Here is a 22,966-nt window from a genome sequence, read left to right on the forward strand (position 1 = left end):
AGACCTGAGTAATGTTCTGAAAGACACAATTGAACCTTTTTTAACATGGTACACTCACGGAGAAGAAAAAGGTATATAAATACAAAGAAGTAATCTAAAATCTTATTGGGCAGTAATTATGTAGATATTAAGATGATAAATGGCCGTGTTATTCACGCATACATTACCTGGTTCCAGTAATGTGTTACAAGCAGTCGCCCAAGTATCTGGAGAACCAGTCAAACCAATGAATGGTCTCAGCAGAAAGATAATGCCGTTTAAATTTGCTATAATGCATACAAAATGTTTTTTGTTGTTGTTGTTTTTCATATAACTGCAAAATCATAATGTATCCATTATGATGCCAAAAAATGTGGAAAAAAAACAAAAAAACAGTTGAGATGTTTTCTTAAAATCATCCATAAAAACCAGCTCTGTTTCAAAAATAAAATTTGAATTTTATCTGACTCCTTGCATGCAGGTTTAAATGTTTAATCAGAATTTAGCAGTAGCTTCATATGGGTTTAATTCCTGGGTGTGCAACTTGTGTGTGGTCAGATTTCACAGTGGGCCCTTGTTGGAACCAGTGCGCATAAAGGCACCCACACGTTTAAATACCGCTCCGTGGCCCAATATGTAGGCCCCACATGTCGGAAAATTCTTAAATACAGCTTTGTGCGTAATGCAGCCAAACTCTGTCAAGTGCTGGTAATATTGCTGTTAGTCTGCTGACCTTGATTCAGAGTTTGGACTGGCTGTCGGATGCTGCAGCTGCTATGGCAAATCATTTACAAAGCCATTTATGATCCAAATATGTATCTAATTACATCCAAATCTTATTGTTCTTTCTATGTGTTTAATGTTGTGCTAGTTCTTTTATCAGAAAATGGGGAAAATGTCTTGGGTGTATTTTGTTTTTCACTTGAACAGTCCCATTTGCTGTCTTAAATTGCTTTGTTAATCAAGATTTGTTTTTTATGCCAGGTCTGCTGTACTAACTGATTATTCTTCTGACACTTTCCAGATCATCAGTGATCTTTTGCACTTTAAAGGCTCTCACAAGCACGAGTTCGACTCGCGCTGGAAGAGCTTCAACCTTGTGAAGAAATCTATGGAAAACAGAGTGAGAGCCTAGTTTTTTGCTTGTGTGTTTCATGTACTGCTGCTAGGTTAGAGGAGGGGTTAAAACAACACAAGGATGCAATAGTGAGAGTTACTATACACACTGGCTGCTGAGCTGAAATGTGTAACATCTTGTTGTATCTGCAGCTTCATGGTAGAAAACAGCACATCAGAGCTCTGCTCATTGACAGAGTCATGCTCCAGCATGAGGTAAGTCCCAAAGAGAAGTATTACCCTTGTGAATACAATGTCGTCAACCTGGTTACGTTACCTTTCTGAGTTTATTTTTATTAGAAAATATATTAGATATACAAAACTCGTTCCATCAATTTAAAATTTCTCTGACTGATAATATTATATTTAAATGTAGTCCTCCAATGTGTTGTCCTCCAGCTTAAGTTATTGGGAGTTTTTATCAGATCTAAGCTTTAGGTAAAATCATTTCAAGCTGTCTGGATTTTATCAAAGCAGAACATCCTCCTTGAGGGCTTATGCAAACGTATAGTGTTAGCAAGGCACTTCCTGGTACAATTTCTGACTCATATCACTGTCTGATAGCAGAAAAATAAATTCTCATGTTAGAAGCTGCTTTATGTGAATTTTGACTGTTCAGAATATGGTATGAATAGAGACAGGAGGAGTAAGAATCATCACTCTGTCGGGAACTTATGATTTAATTGAATTTAATTTATGTGATACCTTCTAACATCAGTGACCATCTTTTATGGCGTCAAAGCAATAAAGAAGATCACGAGCAGCTCATTTTAATTCCTGGAGCGCGTGGATTACGTTCCATGCGCGCATTGGAATTCCCACGCGCACACAATCCAATGACCACGAGCGCTAATCTATGCTGCAGGCACAAAAGTCAACAGAGGCGCGCCAGAGATGCTCCTTCCTGTGCTCTCGGTGTATCAATCTGCTCACGCGTGGATTACTCCTGCGCGCTCGTGTGAAACATTTGGCTGTTTAGAGAGAGAGAAAAAAAAAAAAGACATTTACCTGCCTATGATTGGCCACTTTTCCGCTATCCCCGCCCCGTGACCTGCTAATGCGGCTGAGATGAACACTTTTTTTCAGGAAGTCATTTGTATATTTTCTGTATTTGTCACTCAATATCAACTGGAGTTTTGGGTGGTTATAGCCCTTGTATCCCCTGCTGATTCCCTTCGCAGAAGGCAGCTAAATGTTAGCTTAACCTATTAGCTACTGAACGTTTTAACCTGTCTTTTTCCAGACCAAGTAATATTGTGAATTGTGAATAAATACATGCATAATCCGATGCAACTATGAAACATGCATAATGTTCTATGATAAATTCATAAAGCCCTTACTCACCAAACTCCGATTTCCTAAAAAACGTTTTCATCTCAGCTGCATTAGCTGGTCACGGTTAGCAACAGGGGATAGCGGAAAAGTGGCCAATCATAGGCAGGTAAATGTCTTTTTTTTTTTTTTTTTTCTCTAAACAGCCAAATGTTTCACACGAGCGCGCAGGAGTAATCCACGCGTGAGCAGATTGATACACCGAGAGCACAGGAAGGAGCATCTCTGGCGCGCCTCTGTTGACTTTTGTGCCTGCAGCATAGATTAGCGCTCGTGGTCATTGGATTGTGCGCGCGTGGGAATTCCAATGCGCGCATGGAACGTAATCCACGCGCTCCAGGAATTAAAATGAGTTGCTCGTGATCTTCTTTATTGCTCCTATCGGGTTTTGGCGTGAATTTGACGCCATAATCTTTTTTCTAACAAGACCTAAGATACATTTCATTTTCAAATAGTTATTAGCACAGTTTGAGTATTACATTGTTTTTGCATCCATAACTTTAAATCTTTGTCTTTTTAGCTGAGGAAACTGACAGTGGAAGGATGTCAGTATAGGACCATTCACCAGGAGCTGATGAAAGACCTGCTCAGGCTTTCCACAAGCACTTACAGTCAGGTGAGTTTTATTATTTTTTACAGTACAAAACCATGTCCTTGTGAACCTGCTTTTCTTTTAACACTTAGTAGTTTTGTCCCATTTAATTCACGTTTTATTACACTCTTAAAACAAGGGAGCTGAATCAGGACATTTAATGCATTCCAGATACGCAGCAGAGCTCAAAGTGTGTTGTTCACTGCACTGGGAACCTACAATTTCTGCTGCAGGGACCTGATCCCACATGTCCTCGGGTTTCTTAACCCCGACAACAGCCGTGTCACTCAGCAGCAGTTCAAAGTATGGTCACTCTCTCCCAAACAAATTATTCACCATTCTATGTTTAGAAAATAATAATATACATCTGCGATAACTTTATACGTCCCAGGGTGCTTTGTACTGTCTGCTTGGGAATCACAATGGAGTGTGTCTGGCTAATCTGCACGACTGGGAGTGCATTGCTCTCACATGGCCTGGCATTGTACGTTCTGGCCTCAGCTCAGCCATGTCTCTCGAGAAACCTTCCATCGTGCGACTTTTTGACGACCTTGCAGACAAAATCCATCGGCAGTACGAGACCATCGGCATCGATTTCTATGTAAGTTCCTGCATTGGATTAAAAACATCTTGTGCATCTTTTGTTCGATAAAACAGAAGCTGGAAAATGAAAGTCTTCCTTGAGTTCTTTGTAAACCTTTCTGTTTTGTAAATTTGTTGGCGCTATATGCATTTTGTGATGGATAATTAAGGTCTATCAGGGCTTTGAGTCACTGAGAATGAAGACTTCAGTATGCATGTGTTTATATCTACTTGGGTCCTTCAGTAAAATGCTTGCATTCGATGTTTGGTCCCTCAATATTTCACGAAGTCTGAAAAGCTCTGTTAAAAATAATGAAATTATTTTTATGAAGCGTCTCACAGTTGATGTTGTGTTTCAGATTTAAAGCAAGCACCTCATTAATACCGGATATGGCTTACTCTGAGTCATCAGTCAGTGGTAGCGTCCACACCAAAGAATGTGGCTGTCAGCGCTATCTGGTCATGCTTGCCCTGGTGCATTTACTGATCTTAAAAAGATTGAATTTCTGAGTTTCCTACTGGCTGGTCTTGCTGAAAATCGGCCCATTCCAGTCAGTACACTTTTCAGTGCATTTCTAGTCATATTTGGAGTAGCCAAAAAATTTACAGCCAAATTAAATTAGGCGCAAAACGATATCAATGCAAATATTGTGTGTTCCTTTGTGAAGATGTAACAGCTGTATTGAAGAGCAGCCGTCTCTGCCTTGTGACAAACAACTTCAGCCATATCTCTTGGGAAGCCATTCCTTACTAAGGCATGTGAGTGACTCGACAGGTGAAAAATAAGATAAGGTATCTGATAAAAGTAAGCCTGAACACAATGAGAGGAAATCAGACACTCACCTTCATACCATTTTTTTAAACATGAAACATGTTGATCTGATGCCTTTATCTTTCATCGTGATTTTTTTCTCTGTCACATCACTTGAATATACAGGGGTTGGACAATGAAACTGAAACACCTGTCATTTTAGTGTGGGAGGTTTCATGACTAAATTGGACCAGCCTGGTAGCCAGTCTTCATTGATTGCACATTGCACCAGTAAGAGCAGAGTGTGAAGGTTCAATTAGCAGGGTAAGAGCACAGTTTTGCTCAAAATATTGAAATGCACACAACATTATGAGTGACATACCAGAGTTCAAAAGAGGACAAATTGTTGGTGCACGTCTTGCTGGCGCATCTGTGACCAAGACAGCAAGTCTTTGTGATGTATCAAGAGCCACGGTATCCAGGGTAATGTCAGCATACCACCAAGAAGGACCAACCACATCCAACAGGATTAACTGTGGACGCAAGAGGAAGCTGTCTGAAAGGGATGTTCGGGTGCTAACCCGGATTGTATCCAAAAAACATAAAACCACGGCTGCCCAAATCACAGCAGAATTAAATGTGCACCTCAACTCTCCTGTTTCCACCAGAACTGTCCGTCAGGAGCTCCACAGGATCAATATACACGGCCGGACTGCTATAGCCAAACCTTTGGTCACTCATGCCAATGCCAAACGTCGGTTTCAATGGTGCAAGGAGCGCAAATCTTGGGCTGTGGACAATGTGAAACATGTATTGTTCTCTGATGAGTCCACCTTTACTGTTTTCCCCACATCCAGGAGAGTTACGGTGTGGAGAAGCCCCAAAGAAGCATACCACCCAGACTGTTGCATGCCCAGAGTGAAGCATGGGGGTGGATCAGTGATGGTTTGGGCTGCCATATCATGGCATTCCCTTGGCCCAATACTTGTGCTAGATGGGCGCGTCACTGCCAAGGACTACCGAACCATTCTTGAGGACCATGTGCATCCAATGGTTCAAACATTGTATCCTGAAGGCGGTGCCGTGTATCAGGATGACAATGCACCAATACACACAGCAAGACTGGTGAAAGATTGGTTTGATGAACATGAAAGTGAAGTTGAACATCTCCCATGGCCTGCACAGTCACCAGATCTAAATATTATTGAGCCACTTTGGGGTGTTTTGGAGGAGCGAGTCAGGAAACGTTTTCCTCCACCAGTATCACGTAGTGACCTGGCCACTATCCTGCAAGAAGAATGGCTTAAAATCCCTCTGACCACTGTGCAGGACTTGTATATGTCATTCCCAAGACGAATTGACGCTGTATTGGCCGCAAAAGGAGGCTCTACACCATACTAATAAATTATTGTGGTCTAAAACCAGGTGTTTCAGTTTCATTGTTCAACCCCTGTATGTGAAAGTGGATGCTAGAACTCCACAATATACTGAGTCACAATCATCAGTCAGTGAATGCAATATCGCAGTTACAAAGGACTGCTTGGGCGCAATATTTGGTAGATTGGTAGGATAGTATATCTCAAGTGTCCTGCGTTCGTGCTCTGCATATCGATGCTTTATTTGACCAGTCGGAGTCTAACTCCCCCCAATATTCAGTGACTGACATGCTAAAGCTCACGGAGGATATTGGGGACATTAAGTATTGGTAAACAGAGAAAAGAGTCAGAAAAATGCAAATTAATCATAAAAATGTTGTAGTTGCAGTTTTCACGATTTACTATGACGATTAGATATTTTCCTCATGTCATGCAGTCCTAGTGAATGGTAAAGCTTGAAAGATCTTCTTTTTCAGCTAAGGTTGAAACGTTATAAAATGTGGAGGACATTTGAGAATCTTGGAAGTGTCCACAGGCATCTTTATTAACATCCATTATTTGATATGGTAAAGTCCTGTAGGTCTTTGCTTTGTGCAGCCCATCAGTTAGGCATTTATAAACACACGATCTCTGACATGGTCTGTTTTTTTCCCTTCAGATCCCAGAGGACTGTTGTGCTGTGGCAAAACTCCTTATGACTACAGGAAGTCCTTTCCCCGAGGAACCTGTGCCCTCTGAGGAGGAATCTGAAAACGGTCTGAAACGACAGCAGCTCAAAAACTCTGAGGCTGTTGAGTAAGTTTCACACCAACAGTGCTGCTCTTGTGAGGACAACTCTTAAAAACCGTAGGATAAACTCAACAACCGTCCAACCTCCCGAGCTCATTGAGATGATTGACCTAAACTAGACATGCACCAATCAGAGATCTGTAGCTGGTTCGCAATCTCCATTTATTTTTTAAAGCCTTTACCTGCCAATACTAATTGTATTCATTTTCTGAAGCAACTTCCCACTTGTTAGAGCAGTTTTTGTAAAACAGGGTTTTAATACCTTAAAACCATGAAAAACTGATTCAGATATGCATGGTTATTCCAAAATGTACACCTCTTTCAGTTTATTCTCTGTAACCTTACATTAACTTAGAGATTTTCATAAGGCTGCAAACATTTCTAAATCTACATTTTCCTTAACAGACAGAGGTTGAAAGCTAAAACTTTATACTTTCAGCCTTCCTGATATATGTTAGTCTCCCTCCAAGCTTAAACGTAAGAGCCAGCATTTCTCAATAAAAAAAAAATACAATTTCTTTTTGCTTTTTACCACTTTTGTCCTTCCTTTGGCTTCATTTTTAAACACCTTGGTGTTTATGAAAATGTCTAACTTTTAATCTTTACTCTGTAACGGCATCCACACTGAATAGTAGTCGCTTTCTTTCCGCATTTCAATCTTAAAATGTATATAAAAAAAGTTGGTTTATACAGTTGATGATTCATTTCCTTCACCTATCAGATGGGAAACTAATTTACTAATTTTTTTTTTGCATTTTTTGCAGGAAATACGAAGGCCTCATTGGGGATCTGATGGATTGTCTCAGCAACAGAAACTTGTAGGTTGTTGTAAACTACTTTAAAGACATTTCTTCAGATTTACTCATTGCAGCCATTAACAGTTGCCTTTATATTGCTGTAGGCCTTGGAAGTTTGAGCACATTTCAATTGGCTTTCTGTCATTGTTGCTGCGAGATGACCACCAGCTTCCACCTGCAGCTGTTACTTTCTTTGTGAAAAGTCTCAACCACGATTCCCTCTACGTCCGCAAGGTAGGGCACACATCACTGAAAGGACTTGTAGACATTGTGCTCATTGTAGTATCTTATAAAAACATTGTTTGAGAGGTATAATTATTCTTCATTAGGTGGCAATATCAGCTGTGGCTGGGATCGTGAAACAAATAAAAAGGCCACATAAGAAAGTCCCTGTCAGCCCAACTGAGCTTTCAAAGAACAGTAAGTTTGTACTTGTCTAGTTTTCTTGAGTATACATTTTAAATTACAGTTTGGTGTAGTCATCTTAAACATCTGTGCATTTTTGTTAGGTGAGACGATGGCACTTAGTAGGATTGTAGCTGGAGACCGTCCAGACAACCAGTGGCTCCAGTATAACAGCAGCAACCTTCCACGCACAAGCCAAGAGTGGGATCATTGTGTCTTTGTGGAAAAGACTCACTGGGGTTACTACTGCTGGCCAAGGTTCCCATTTATATACAATATTTCTCTGTTTGGTTTTATTTAGTCTTTGTTTTAGTTCTGGATATAAAAAAAAAAAAAAAAACCTTTCGCATCTTTTATTTTCAATATGTATTTGATCTGTAGAAAAATGATGATCTATGCTCCTGAAGCAGAGCAGCCCAAACAGAATCTGAGTCGAACCGAAATGACTGAGGTGTGTGCACTAAAATAACACAATACATTTAGAGGTCGTGTTAGAGGTCATATAGTACAATTCATTGTCACGCTCTTTTCTCCAGCGGGAGCTGATCATCTTCGACCATTTCACTGACCCAGTGTTCATCAACCAGTTCATTGAGTTTCTCTCTCTTGAGGATCGTAAGGGCAAAGATAAGTTCAGCCCTCGCAGATTCTGTTTGTTCAAGGTGAGATCCAACACAAACAGGAGGGTTAGAAAACGAAGCGAAAAACACAGAAGCTTATTTTCCCTCTCTTGGTCTTCAAGGGATTGTTCCGGAATTTTGGTGATGCCTTTCTGCCCGTGTTGCAACCACACATGGAACGGCTGGTGTCAGACTCGCATGAGAGCAAGCAGCGTTGTGTCGCAGAGATCATCTCAGGACTGATAAGAGGCTGCAAACACTGGAGCTTTTCTAAGGTACATGTTTGAAGCAAGTACAGTGGTTAGATATCCCATATTGACAGATTTCCTTGTTTTTTTTCCAACTATAATCCATCCATCATTGTTTCCTGTTCATCCGAGGTTCGGTTGTGAAATATCGGGATATATAGTTCTCCAGTGGGTTCTGGGTCTGTCCCCTGGTCTCCTACCAGTGAGACTTCTCATAAAAACACCCAAAAAGACTCCTGATCAGATGCACAAACCCCCTCAACGGACTCTTTTCAATGTGGAGGAGCAGCAGCTCCATTCCGACCTCTGGGTTTACAGAGCTCCTCACATTATCTCTAAGGCTGAGTTCAGCCACTTGTATTCTGAATCACAATGTTACAGTCACAGTCTATATCTCTCCACACATAGATAAGGGTCGTATTGTAGACAGAACATTAAATTGAGTGCTTTGGTTTTTGGCTCAGGTCTGCATTCTGCACAACACAGTGAAGCATGGTCTGCATTATTGTAGACAGATCCCCAATCTGTCATCCATCTCCTTCTCAATCCTACCATCACTCATGAACAAAATCCCTTCAACTCCCCCTGCTTCAGGCACATATTGTCCTACTGACCCAGAAGGAGGAATCCACATATTTCTGGTACTGATCCATGCCCTCAGACTTGGAGGTCCTGACTCTCTTCCTAGCTGCTTCACACTCTGCTGTAAACCGTCGAGTGAATGCGGAAGGCCATAGGTTAAAGATGCCAGAAGAATCACATCAGCTGCAAAAAAGCCAAAGATGAGAACCACAAACGGGATCAGTGACAAGGGTCAGCCCGAGAAGAGCCCAGCCTGCACTAGGAATAAGTTCTATATGTGCTAAGAAAGCAACCTAACTGAAAATGTTTACACATTTTTCAAATTTCTATCTGAATGTATTATAGGTGCAATTTAATGTTGGATTACCATTAAGTTGTCTGTGGTATGTTCTTTATGCTTTTTTTAATAATAGAAATCTTGTCCTGTCGGCAGGTTGAGAGCCTCTGGGAGCTGTTGTGTCCTTTGCTTCGTACTGCTTTGTCAAATATCACAATAGAAACCTATGCAGATTGGGGTACCTGCATCGCCACAGCCTGTGTAAGACCTTTTGCACAAATTATGATAATGCTTCCATGATGCTTACATGTAAGTTTAAGCTGAGGAATTTGAATCGGCTGTTGTTTTTTGGATCTTACAGGAAAGCAGAGACCCACGCAAGCTTCATCAACTGTTCGAGATGCTCATGGAATCTCCAGTCAATGGAGAGGGAGGCTCTTTTGTAGATGCCTGGTGAGTACAAAGACACCAGCAGAGCAGCGCTGCAGGATGTCATGTGACATCAGCCTCTCCCAGCACCAATAGGAAGCCATTCAAATGCAAATAATTATAGCTGCTAAACACCACTGAAGAGAAGCTGTTTCATAGGTGAAACGCACAGACAGATGGCAGGTAGAAATAAAGAATGGTGTGTATTTTTAGGTACAGTGATGCTAAAAATATGTTGGAGTAATGAGCACAGAGCACTGCAGAAAGCTGGAAAAATGCAACTCAGGAGGTGTTCATGTTTCTGCTGGAAAGCTTCTTTAGTTCACATCAACTCTTCCTTTCACTTCACAGGTTTCTTTCTTGAACCAACTTAGAGAAACTATTCTCTGCATCTGTTATTTGCAGTTTGGGCCACTGTAATGCTTTTCTGTTTTTTTTTTGCTTTTCATAAAAAAACAGTTGAAAAGCTACTTGATATTTAGTTTGAATGTTTATCATTGAGTTTGAATGTACTTTTGTATGGAGGAATGTACATGTGTTTGTTTTTAATTTTATTGTTTTGTAGTGTAAAACGAGACATATTATGATTGACGTGTAGCTCTGTGTCTTTGAACAAGAAACTGAACTCTAGATTGCCCCCTACTGTTTCCTTTTTGGTAAATTTCCTTTGACAAAAAGGCCTGCTTGAATAAATGTAAAAAATATTTAGGGAATTTTCGTTTTTGACAAGCACCAAGCAGTATCGCTTTTTTTCTGTCTGTAACATCTGATGTTGCTGAGCCAGACAAATTTTAAGGAGGGTTTTTCTGTCTCTAGTCGTCTGTACGTGCTGCAAGGAGGTCTAGCCCAGCAGGAGTGGCGTGTACCTGAGCTTTTGCACCGATTGCTTCAATATCTGGAGCCCAAACTTACCCAAGTGTACAAGAATGTACGGGAACGTATCGGAAGGTGACTGATTTTGTTTTTTCTTTTTTTTGTTTGAGTGTTTTGATTTTGTTCACTCACAATGATAATAATACTTCCTATATCATGTTAATTCCATCATCTTGTCTCTGATTTGTTGTCCTTCCAGCGTGCTCACATACATCTTCATGATTGATGTCAACTTGCCTTACACTCAGCCAACCACCTCCCCACGCATCTCAGACTTCACAGAGCGAATTCTGTTGAAGCTCAAACCCCTAACAGAAGGTGATGAGGAAATCCAGAACCATGTGATTGAGGAGAATGAGGTGGGGGAGCAGGATGAAAGAACACAAGCAATAAAGTTACTAAAAACAGGTGAGTTTATCTGTCACTAAAACTGTTCGCTCTCACTAATTGTTGGAAAACCAGTTAGAGAGCCAATAGCAGCAGGAAATGAATTTAATTCTGATAAACTCCAAACATTCAGAGCTGTCAGGCATTATTTAAATGTGCCCATCTTACATTTCTACAGTGCTCAAGTGGCTGATTGCAAGTGCTGGTCGCTCTTTCACCACTGCCGTTCCAGAACAACTGCAGCTGCTTCCGCTCCTCTTTAAGGTAGAATATATCCTTATTTTTACCCTTGACCTTTTAGCATCATCCAACTTTCAGCTTTCAGCAAGAACTGTCATTTAACCTTTTTCTGTTCTTTATCCCAGATTGCTCCAGTTGAAAATGATGACAGTTATGATGAACTGAAGAGAGATGCAAAGACCTGTCTGTCTCTAATGTCTCAGGGACTCCTCTACCCTGATCAAATCCCCATGGTCCTTGATGCGCTAAAAGAGGTGAGTCATCTGGAAGCTAAAGCCGTTACTCCACACCTGACATAGTTAAAGAGGCAGTTCAGGATTTTTGAGGTAAGGCTTTGCTAAAATGTTAGTCATTTAATGTGTTACAAGCAGTAGATAACTTGGCACTAGATATTCCTGCATTTCGTATAAATCCAGACTGATAAGAAATGGTCTGAGAGGGGCCAAAAACAAACCAGACTTTTGCCGTTTTAAAACAAATCCAGTCTCAAACATGTTGAATCATAGCGCTATTTAATGAGCCTTTAAATCATCATCGTCATCACTTGTTTATTAAGCTGTAATTATGTGTAAGCTGGCGATTATTTACATGAGAAATGGAGGTAGGAGGAGGTGCACCACCAGTGAACTTTCTATGTGAAAAACACGTACTAAGAAATTAACCACTATGGTGGTTCTGGTCAATAGTTTTGGGTTTTTTACACACCTTTTTGTTTTAGTTCCTTTGAGTTCTTTTCTTGGTACATGTTTCACACAAGAAGAAATGTCCATGCTTTTTCTTGCATAGATTATAAGATAATTCGAACAGATAATAAAGTGGTCTTTAAAATCCTTTAGTTCCTTAGTTTCAAAGAACTCATTATCATGAGCTTAACCGCACAGCAGTCCAGGACATCCATTGCTCCTCTTGTAAACCAAAGATTTAAATAATCTTACTCTGTGGTTGTGTGTTACAGATTGCTGGAAGCAGCTCTTGGCATGCCCGCTACACGGTGCTCACATACCTCCAGATCATGGTTTTTTACAACCTGTTCACATTCATGAGTGACCAGAAAGCAGTGAAAGACGTGCGGGGCCTGGTGATCAAACTCCTGGAGGACGAGCAGCTTGAGGTAAAAAAAAAAAACCAAAAAAAACCATAACATCTATTTTAAAGATTAAAATCATTCAGTGTCACATACATAATTTATTGTCCACAGTCTTGTACGAACAGTTGTTGGAGGATTAATAAACACGCTCCGATTATAAAAATGAACACTCAGCTTTTGGCCGGTACATGGTTGTTTATGCTAGGAGGCAATGGCAGCGTCTTTCAGCTTTACTGTAGTGATTCAGCATTCTGCTCCTGGCTCTTTACTCCCCCTCCCCAGTCTTCTTTCCGTTTCTATGGAAACCAGTGGCTGCAGTAATCTGTTGCTATGGAGATAATGTTCAATTCGATGGAGGACAAGAGGGAGAAGCAAAGGAACAGAGACAAAGAAAGTGTATGTCTGTGAGGGGGCGGGCAGGGGGTGAAACTATCCATTTTATGTGACCTTATAAACTAACTTATGCCTCACCTATTGACCTGAGCTACATAAGACACTTTTGACAATAAATGATTTAATAGCATCACCTCAGAACAACACTGCTAAGAGCACACCAGCCATTGCTTTCTGTTTTTGCTTGAGAATTTGTTCTGTACATTGTACAATGGATCATAGCCTAAATAACAGATGAGCAGCTTCACTCACTGCTTCACTCCAGTTGCCAGACTGGTAGCTGTCTCTTGCCACCTGGCACAAATCAAACCTCATAAAATGGTTGCTGTTCTTCTTCATACCATGCTGCAAGAAAGTTTGACTTAGCAGCTATACCATTTTTACTTTTTTGTATTGGCAGTAGCAATGGTTGGACAAGAAAGCCTTAGTGTTGACAGGTTTTTTTTTGTTTTGTTTAATAAATGTAAGTCACATTTATAGATGCAGGGTTTGTATTAGTTTGACTGCACTTGAGTTATTGTAGCTTTTAAGTAAGATTAAGTATTTTTCTGAAAATACAGTAGAAGAATCTTAAGTTTTGTTTTTTTGTGTGTAAACATACATCTCAACAGATTAGAGCATCATTGAAAGTTAAGCAGGTACAACCGGGGTTGAGTCGGGACTACATGTGACGTGAATAGACTGCTGTTCACGAGCAGGCAGAGAGCAGCTGCCCGCAATCAGACTGCCTGCATCGCATCAAATGGGAGGAAGGCTCCAAGGAGCTAATTATCCCAGTGGATCATTTTATACATATAAATGTGTTATAAAAAAACATATATAAGACACCCTTGCATATACAATAATACAAACATTAGTATTTAGTTTATGTTTTTATTTTGAATTAGATTTTGTTATAGTTTCCTGCAGATTACTTTAACGAGACAATGTCACACATTAATAGCAGAAAAGCGCACTACACTGATTGCTTGAGGCGGTGTTTCAAGCTCTAGCTCCAGCCGTTAGTGGGTCCATGGAAACACAACAGGTTCCGTGCCGAGTAGAAAGGGACAGAGTGGAGCGGAGAAACATCGCCTAAATAGAGCAAGTGGAAAAGGGGGCATTATTTCAGCAATTCAATTCAAGCATTGAAACTCCTATAGATTCATTAATTTATTCAAGCATTTATTTCTGTTAATTATGATGGTTATACTGAAAACCCCAGATTCAGTTTCTAAGAAAATTTGAATTGTTACATTAGACCAATAAAAAACTTGTCAGCAGACAGAAGGAGGAAGTGCTCCTTTAGATGTCTTTGAACTTGACAAAGCACAGTAGACCAACGCCAGCAGAAGACATTGTTCCCCTAATCATTATGACTGGAAACTTTACACTGGACCTCAAACAGCTTGAGTTCTGTGCTCTTTCTCCAGACTCTGGGACTGATTTCCAAATAAAACACAAATTTTATTTTCATCTGAAAACGAGAATGCAGTGGTAACGTCTATGTGTGATGGCTCTCGAAGAAAACTTATGGGCTTTACTCCAAAATCCTTTTAAGGCAACAGTTATCCTTGCCGCTTTTGCAAATTTTCCACCATACTTTTTCCATCTACTCAACTTCCCATTAATATGTTCGGATACAGCAGAGCTTTTTTAACAGTGACCCTTTGTGACTTCCTCTCTTGCGGAGGGTTTCTGCTGGACTGCCAAGTCACCAGTTTTCCCCTTAGATGAATAGATCACAACATGGTCCAAACATAGCATTTCTATGGTAATTTCCAAATTTATTGACCTTATGTAATTTTCATAGAAACTAAACATTAGATTTTTATTAGCTTTAAGCCACCATCATCAAAATAACTGAATTGCTTGAATTATAACACGTTGTTTAAAATAATCTACATACGAGTTTTACTTTTTGATGGTAATAGCTAAAATAACCTTTTATTCTGTGATATACTGCAAAGCACCTGTTTACAAAGATTAAATGTTATTTGTTTCTAAATTAATGAAGTAATTCAGACTCAAAAATCCTGGGGGCAATACAGCCCTAAAAGTCTTTTCTTTTAAATGTTACATTCTTTGTCTGAGGTCTCAGCTTGAAGAATGTGAGCGTTCTACAGGTCCTTCTCAAAATATTAGCATATTGTGATAAAGTTCATTATTTTCCATAATGTCATGATGAAAATTTAACATTCATATATTTTAGATTCATTGCACACTAACTGAAATATTTCAGGTCTTTTATTGTCTTAATACGGATGATTTTGGCATACAGCTCATGAAAACCCAAAATTCCTATCTCACAAAATTAGCATATCATTAAAAGGGTCTCTAAACGAGCTATGAACCTAATCATCTGAATCAACGAGTTAACTCTAAACACCTGCAAAAGATTCCTGAGGCCTTTAAAACTCCCAGCCTGGTTCATCACTCCAAACCCCAATCATGGGTAAGACTGCCGACCTGACTGCTGTCCAGAAGGCCACTATTGACACCCTCAAGCAAGAGGGTAAGAAATTTCTGAACAAATAGGCTGTTCCCAGAGTGCTGTATCAAGGCACCTCAGTGGGAAGTCTGTGGGAAGGAAAAAGTGTGGCAGAAAACGCTGCACAACGAGAAGAGGTGACCGGATCCTGAGGAAGATTGTGGAGAAGGGCCGATTCCAGACCTTGGGGGACCTGCGGAAGCAGTGGACTGAGTCTGGAGTAGAAACATCCAGAGCCACCGTGCACAGGCGTGTGCAGGAAATGGGCTACAGGTGCCACATTCCCCAGTCATGGGCTACAGAGAAGCAGCACTGGACAGTTGCTCAGTGGTCCAAAGTACTTTTTTCGGATGAAAGCAAATTCTGCATGTCATTCGGAAATCAAGGTGCCAGAGTCTGGAGGAAGACTGGGGAGAAGGAAATGCCAAAATGCCAGAAGTCCAGTGTCAAGTACCCACAGTCAGTGATGGTCTGGGGTGCCGTGTCAGCTGCTGGTGTTGGTCCACTGTGTTTTATCAAGGTCAGGGTCAATGCAGCTAGCTATCAGGAGATTTTGGACCACTTCATGCTTCCATCTGCTGAAAAGCTTTATGGAGATGAAGATTTCATTTTTCAGCACGACCTGGCACCTGCTCACAGTGCCAAAACCACTGGTAAATGGTTTACTGACCATGGTATCACTGTGCTCAATTGGCCTGCCAACTCTCCTGACCTGAACCCCATAGAGAATCTGTGGGATATTGTGAAGAGAACGTTGAGAGACTCAAGACCCAACACTCTGGATGAGCTAAAGGCCGCTATCGAAGCATCCTGGGCCTCCATAAGACCTCAGCAGTGCCACAGGCTGATTGCCTCCATGCCACGCCGCATTGAAGCAGTCATTTCTGCAAAAGGATTCCCGACCAAGTATTGAGTGCATAACTGTACATGATTATTTGAAGGTTGACGTTTTTTGTATTAAAAACACTTTTCTTTTATTGGTCGGATGAAATATGCTAATTTTGTGAGATAGGAATTTTGGGTTTTCATGAGCTGTATGCCAAAATCATCCATATTAAGACAATAAAAGACCTGAAATATTTCAGTTAGTGTGCAATGAATCTAAAATATATGAATGTTAAATTTTCATCATGACATTATGGAAAATAATGAACTTTATCACAATATGCTAATATTTTGAGAAGGACCTGTACTTACTGCTTTCAGGGAAACAATAAACATAAGCCTCCTGATCTTATCTTCCTTTGTATCCTAGGTACGAGAAATGGCCGCCACCACTCTCAGTGGCTTCCTACAGTGCAACTTCCTGTCCATGGATGCTCCCATGCAGGCGCATTTTGAGGCTCTCTGCAAGACACGTTTGCCGAAGAAGAGAAAAAGGGATCTTGGGTCTGTTGTGGACACCATTCCCTCGGCTGGTAAAGAATTCACCAGACTAGTTGTTTGGAAACTAACTACTTTTTCTTAGGTGATGATGCACTTACTTTGCGATCCATTTTGGTGTACCTTTGCAGACCTTGTGCGCCGCCATGCGGGTGTGCTTGGGTTGAGTGCTTGTATTCTCTCCAGCCCATATGACGTTCCCACCTGGATGCCCCAGCTCCTGATGGACCTGAGTGCTCACCTTAACGACACCCAACCGATTGAAGTATGTGTCTTTTTTTCTTGATTAGCGCTGCTTTTGCCCCAGTTGGAAAAATAACCAGAGTTTATGTTGTTGTATATTTTTCAGATGACTGTGAAGAAAACTCTTTCAAATTTCCGACGGACTCATCATGACAACTGGCAGCAACACAAGCAGCAGTTCACAGATGATCAGTTGTTGGTCCTCACCGACCTGCTGGTCTCCCCCTGTTACTATGCCTGAAACCTGGTGAAGCATTTTATTGTATATGTGATTAACTATTAATATCTCAATGTGCTTGCATGGAAATAAAAACGGTTTTCATCACTGCATATCATAAAACGGCTTTAAATGATCATTTAGGAAGTGAGACAGCTACTTAAACCTTTCTTACAGTTGTTTGTGTTTCTCTGTCTGTTTAGTACGACCCAGACTACCCAAACACCAGCTTGGACTGGAGAGACGTCCCTCTTTCCTGAATGATTTAAGAACACAGCATTCTCGCACAGCTGAGAAGACCAGTGACAAAACATGGAAACTGCATTGCAGCTCTCAGAAGGATTACAATGTTGTGTATTTATGTATTTAGCACCTTTACATTTCTTCTATACTTAATATTTAAGGATCTATCGTGACAGGGAGGAATGACCTGCAGTTTGTAACATTACTGTACAGATATTCTTTTCCTTTCTGGCGTGTGTATCCTGCATGTAGACGTGTGTGTGTGTTTATGGGATGCTTGAAGACATCTGCTAGTATGACATACATTTCTCAGGATTATTTCCCAACTATCCACTCTGAGCCAACACAATGTCCAGTGCGGGACACAGTCTTTACTATCTTCAGGCCGTGATGTGTTTGCTGCAAGCCGCAGAGATTTAACTATGAAAAAGGGGTCTCTTGAATTCGCAACACACAATGTTTGTGTGGTTGCTCAATCTATATATGAGTATATGCATCATGTATGTATATATCATGGTATAGAAAATATGCACAAACTTGTTTATTTATTTAAATTTTTTTTTTTGAAATGCTGAGTTTAATTTTTTTTTTTTTCCATGGTCTTCATCTGAAAGTATCTAGATAGCTGAGCTGTTTGCCTGTTTTCCTTTTAAGGGAGAGAGCGAGCTCCCCACTGCTGTTCTGTGTGACGCGTTTACTGTGAGGACCCGACTGTCGTGAGATCACCGTCATGAGAAAAAAAGCCAAATTTGCCTGTCCATAGAATGGACCCTTTTCCCTCGGATACATTTGACATTTTCTGAAAATCTGCTGAAATGACATTAAGTTACTTTGGTTTGTGTCTGATTTTTTTTTTTTCCCTCTGACTTGAAACCAGTCAAAACATTAAAGCATTTAGTACCTCACAAATAGCGTAGTGCCAAAGCTGCAGTGATTTTTCTTTCTTTTTTTAGACTTTCTGGGACAATAATAAACTGTTTGTAACAAAAACAACATTTGTGATTTTGTTTGTCCTACAAGGTTAACCATCTTCCATTTCTTTCCTTGATTTGGAAAATACTAATTTCCGTTCAAAAAAGGCAGGTGATTTAGTATAAGAACATCAGTGTACTTATGCACTGTAGTGCATGTACTGGTGGGCCTTTTAGACTACAAGAAATCTGACATTTATTTGCAAGGTGAAGCTGAATAATTTAACTGTGATATAGAGCTACTAATTACCAACACTTTGACAAGTTGTTCAAGCCTTGATCTTTGGCTCATTGGAAAACTCAAGACAGAAGCACCAACAGCTGTGAACCAGGGACATGTACTGTTGGCATATGCTGTGTGCCATTTTTCTCTACAGTTAGAAGTTGGATCTTGAAATTTATAACAAAAAACAATTTAACTACTAGTTCCTGATTTAAAAATTGAGTGGGATTATCCAAATTCTTAGTGACCAGGCGAACTACTATTAGTATTAAATGCTAATGTATTTCTCACAAATTCTTACTTTCAGGCTGTAATATGTAAGGAATTTAATGATAAATATCGTCAAAACTTAATTTCTTTTACTGCTGCTATCACTGTTTTTAAGTAAGAAAGCCACATTAGATTTGAAGGTCAGAGATCATAACAGACTTTTCTGGACTTCATGATCTTTTTGTTAGTATTTTAAACTTACAACTTGGAAATTTTAAATTCTTGGCAAGGATGGGAACCATATTTAAATTGCATTTATTTATTTTTGTTCATATAAAATTACTTCCACATCAGTTTGGTGGTTGTGGTCTTCACTGACTGGGAGTTTCACACTTGACCTCAAGCAACTTGGATTCCTTCCCTCTATACTACTCATCCAGTCTCTCTGGTTTAAGGATTGTGACTGTTGTAGTCTGTGTCCTTGATATATGCAGTGTGTGTGGCCGGTCTTGAAGCATTGTGAAAGAAACTCTTGAGTGGGCTTTGCAGTCCTCAAGGCTATCATGCACCTTTTTTCCTTCCACTCAACTTTCTGTTAATATGTCTGGATGTAGCACTGTGTGAACAGCTGCCTTCTTTAGCAATGGCCTTTTGTGGCGTACCATTTCTATAATAAAAATCTTATATAATCACATGTAATATTTATTTTCTTTATTAGTAGTAAGCTGTATTTAAATAATAAATATATAAATGTGTAATTAGTTCATTTTATATAATAATTTCCCTTTCTGGTTTGAATTACTGACATAAATTAACTGTTAGCATAAATTAAATGTTAACAGTGGACTATAAAATGTATGAATGCCATTTAGATGTGCATTTGCGTCAATAAACCCTCAACATTAGAAATAAACATTCTTGTCATCTTAAAATGGACAAAATAGGTTGCTGTGGGCGACCATTTTTCTCACATAGCATGAAGTGCGTTTTTTCCTCTTTAATGTTATACCCTCACTGGTTGTTCTTTCCCTTTTGGATTATGAGTAAGGAGCAGTTGGATTTACAGACGGACCCCTTGGATGCAGTGGTTATGCTCATGCCCAGACACGTAGACGATGACTTCATACTCATTTTTCAACGCACGTCCGGCGGCTGTCGTGTCTGAGACCGAATGGATGGATGCACCTATCGCCGAGATAACGAGTCTGCCGCTGTCCTTAAATGTTCTTGCTATTTTTACTGAGATTTCTGCAGATGCATGAGGAAGCGTGTCTTTGCCAGCATGCTGCGGTGCTCTGCTGAGTTGCTGCTGCTGAGGACATTTTTTTTATATTTCTTCTTAGCAGCGGTGTCTACATTTACTGCCGTACTGCTTTAAACGCAAGAAGAGCTGTGATCATGATGATGATGACGGTCCCACGGTCGATTACAGGTTATTCTCTTTGTATAGATATTTTGAGCGATTAAACGTAAGATTACTGGCATCCATTAGGGAAACGGTGATGTGCATGTATTATTTGGATGACAGCAGACTGCGGAGGGTGTGTGGTTTTTAGGTAGCTTATAATTGCCAAAAATCTGTCATGCATTTTAATTTGTAGTACAGACCTGTAAGCCTCAAATAACGCTATATAATTTTAAAATGTATTGTGAGGTAGCTATATATTTGAGTTTCATGTATGAGTTCAGTGTAATCAACAGTACAATCACTAATAGTTATCTTTTTTAGGAATAATGAAGGACTCAGACACGGAGATCACCATGTTCTCCTTCCATGTAGAGGAATACTGCTGAACCTGATGACAGTGGAATCCATGTAAGCAGCCAACAATACAATGAACAACACTCTTTCTCCATCACACCTGGTGGATGTGCCAAGACAGCAGAGCTTCAATGGCACCGGAGGTATACAGACGTCTTCAGGTTGGGCCGTGATCCACACGGCCACCTTGACCTTTTGCTCCCTCCTCCTCATCTTCATCTTCTTCCTGGGCTCCTACGGCAACCTGGTGGTGTTCCTGTCTTTTTTCGACCCGGCCTTTCGCAAGTTCCGCACCAACTTTGACTTTATGATCCTCAACCTGTCCTTTTGCGACCTGTTCATTTGCTGCGTGACGGCTCCCATGTTTGCGCTGGTGCTCTTTCTGGATGCAGGCGGAGGCGACGGTGTGTCAAAGAGTTTCTGCTTCGCCTTCCACCTGACCAGTTCAGGCTTCATCATCATGTCCTTGGAGACAGTGGCAGTGATTGCCCTGCACAGGCTTCGCATGGTTTTAGGGCAGCAGCCCAACCGCACCGCCTCGTTCTTCTGCACGCTGGCCCTCACCGCCCTTCTGTGGACATCCAGCTTCACCATGGCTGCTCTCCTTACCATGCGAGCATACCCACGCAGAGATGGCCCCTGCTTGCCACACTTTGGGCTGGGAAGTGGACAAGCCAGGGTTGTGCTGTACGTTTACCTGGCAGACTTTGCATTTTGCGTTGCTGTGGTGTCTGTGTCCTATCTCATGATTGCTAGGACTCTAAGAAAAAATGCACAAGTAAGGAAATGTCCTATTATCAGCGTAGATGCCACATGCCCACCACAGCCTGCACCTTTGATTGTAGCAGGCTTTGAGAGCATGCAGTGTGCTGTTCAGGGCCCTCCTTTGTACCGCAACCAGACTTACAACAAACTACAGAATGTACAGACACACGCTTATGCAAACAGAATTAGCCAGCCTATAGTCCCAGGAGCTGCCCAAGGAGCCACCTGTTGTCAGATGGTCTCCTCAGTCAACTTAGCCACAGCCAAAGACTCAAAGGCAGTCGTCACATGTGTGGTTATTGTGTTCTCTGTCCTGCTTTGCTGCTTGCCAATGGGAGTTTCACTGGCGCAGGATGTTTTGTCACCAAAAAGCAACTTTACACATTACCAGTTTGAACTGTGTGGCTTTGTACTCATTTTTCTCAAATCTGGCATCAACCCATTTGTGTACTCGCGCAACAGTGCAGGCCTTCGCCGCCGTGTGCTCTGTTGTATTCAGTGGGCCGCACTGAGCCTTCTCTGTTGCAAGCAAAAGACTCGTCTCCATGCAATGGGGAAGGGCAGCCTGGAAGTCAATCGCAATAAATCTTCCCATCATGAAACCAACTCAGCATACGTACTTTCGCCGAAGCCGCCCAGGAGGCTGGTGGACCAGGCCTGTGGGCCCAGTTGCTCTAGGGAATGTGACAGTAGCCCAAAGGGCACGGGGATGCGGAAACCTCGCCTCCCAAGCACTTCTACGCCAATGAACACCCGCATTGAACCGTACTACAGCATATACAACAGCAGTCCCTCAGCAGGGCCCAGTTCCCCCACCAGCCTGCAGCCTGTTGGCTCTCAGACATTTGCTTTTGTCAAGTCTTATGTAGCCATGCACTACCACACTCACCAAGATGCACTGCAAGACTTTGACAGCACCTCAGCACACCAGATTCCCATTCCTTCAGTTTGACACTGAAATGTTTGGGCTACTTACTGTGACATTAAAACCAATTTGAATCAAAAGACAACATGGCTCATTTAATGCCTTAGAATCAGTACATTTATTCTCTTCTGCAGTTTGTCAAAATTAAAAGGTTTGTCAGTGATAATATTAAGAAGAAACCACTTTATTACAAAGTGTCTGATCCATTTTTTGGGTTGCTCTCACAGATGCTGTTTCTCAGAAGTGTTGTGCACTTATGTGCCACTGTAACCCACAATTCTAAAGGTTTTATTTTAAGCATAGCCAAAGGCAGCAGCTAGTTGGAGTGCTGCAACATCAGGCTACCAGCATACCTTGCACAAGCCCACACAACTGTCAGTGGCATGTTTTTGCACCTTGATGGACTGTTCGTTTAAAAAAAAAAGTGTATTTGTGATCCTCATAGAATTTTTAAAACAATAAATGGTTAGCAATCGCTTCGGATCTGTGGTTTGACTTTTTTTTTTTTAAACTAACTTTTTTACTTAAGCACATGTCACACATCTATGATTCTAACTGGGTTAGACTCGTATACATCTGAATTTCTGTATATTTTGAGAGTAATGGCAGGTTACACGGTTCCAATATTTCAACCACTAGACATTAATGATAAAAAAATCCCTTCCTGATGTACCTGCAAAGATCAGAATAAGATGGTTT

The 22,966-nt window shown here is 40.8% G+C and overlaps 2 protein-coding genes across 3 annotated transcripts in view; both read left to right on the forward strand.

Annotated features, from left to right (window-relative positions):
* The window catches only part of psme4a (proteasome activator subunit 4a), a 35,517-nt gene extending 17,116 nt beyond the window's left edge, over positions 1-18,401 (forward strand). For both annotated transcript variants that reach the window (XM_047352508.1, XM_047352509.1), the window contains 24 exons: positions 1,004-1,102; positions 1,249-1,311; positions 2,948-3,043; positions 3,191-3,322; positions 3,411-3,620; positions 6,387-6,523; positions 7,282-7,335; positions 7,419-7,548; positions 7,644-7,734; positions 7,824-7,977; positions 8,101-8,170; positions 8,256-8,381; positions 8,462-8,614; positions 9,603-9,707; positions 9,808-9,899; positions 10,692-10,823; positions 10,948-11,156; positions 11,314-11,399; positions 11,501-11,629; positions 12,331-12,486; positions 16,581-16,743; positions 16,840-16,973; positions 17,058-17,198; positions 17,372-18,401. In XM_047352508.1, the coding sequence (XP_047208464.1) occupies positions 1,004-1,102; positions 1,249-1,311; positions 2,948-3,043; positions 3,191-3,322; positions 3,411-3,620; positions 6,387-6,523; positions 7,282-7,335; positions 7,419-7,548; positions 7,644-7,734; positions 7,824-7,977; positions 8,101-8,170; positions 8,256-8,381; positions 8,462-8,614; positions 9,603-9,707; positions 9,808-9,899; positions 10,692-10,823; positions 10,948-11,156; positions 11,314-11,399; positions 11,501-11,629; positions 12,331-12,486; positions 16,581-16,743; positions 16,840-16,973; positions 17,058-17,192 (2,856 nt within the window). In that variant the 3' untranslated portion in view covers positions 17,193-17,198; positions 17,372-18,401. The remainder of the gene's footprint in view (positions 1-1,003; positions 1,103-1,248; positions 1,312-2,947; positions 3,044-3,190; positions 3,323-3,410; positions 3,621-6,386; positions 6,524-7,281; positions 7,336-7,418; positions 7,549-7,643; positions 7,735-7,823; positions 7,978-8,100; positions 8,171-8,255; positions 8,382-8,461; positions 8,615-9,602; positions 9,708-9,807; positions 9,900-10,691; positions 10,824-10,947; positions 11,157-11,313; positions 11,400-11,500; positions 11,630-12,330; positions 12,487-16,580; positions 16,744-16,839; positions 16,974-17,057; positions 17,199-17,371) is intronic.
* Positions 18,402-19,750: 1,349 nt separating this feature from the next.
* Positions 19,751-22,742, forward strand: gpr75 (G protein-coupled receptor 75). The gene is made up of 2 exons (XM_047352510.1): positions 19,751-20,247; positions 20,545-22,742. Exon 2 carries the CDS (start codon positions 20,651-20,653, stop codon positions 22,292-22,294), a length of 1,644 nt encoding a protein of 547 aa, XP_047208466.1. The 5' UTR covers positions 19,751-20,247; positions 20,545-20,650; the 3' UTR covers positions 22,295-22,742.
* The last annotated feature ends 224 nt before the right edge of the window (positions 22,743-22,966 follow it).

This window comes from Girardinichthys multiradiatus, chromosome 22, assembly GCF_021462225.1.
Source record: "Girardinichthys multiradiatus isolate DD_20200921_A chromosome 22, DD_fGirMul_XY1, whole genome shotgun sequence".
NCBI lineage: Eukaryota > Metazoa > Chordata > Actinopteri > Cyprinodontiformes > Goodeidae > Girardinichthys > Girardinichthys multiradiatus.

Excerpts from the sequence above, each read along its gene's own strand:
- gpr75 (XM_047352510.1), top strand. The coding sequence starts at position 20,651 with ATGAACAACACTCTTTCTCCATCACACCTGGTGGATGTGCCAAGACAG.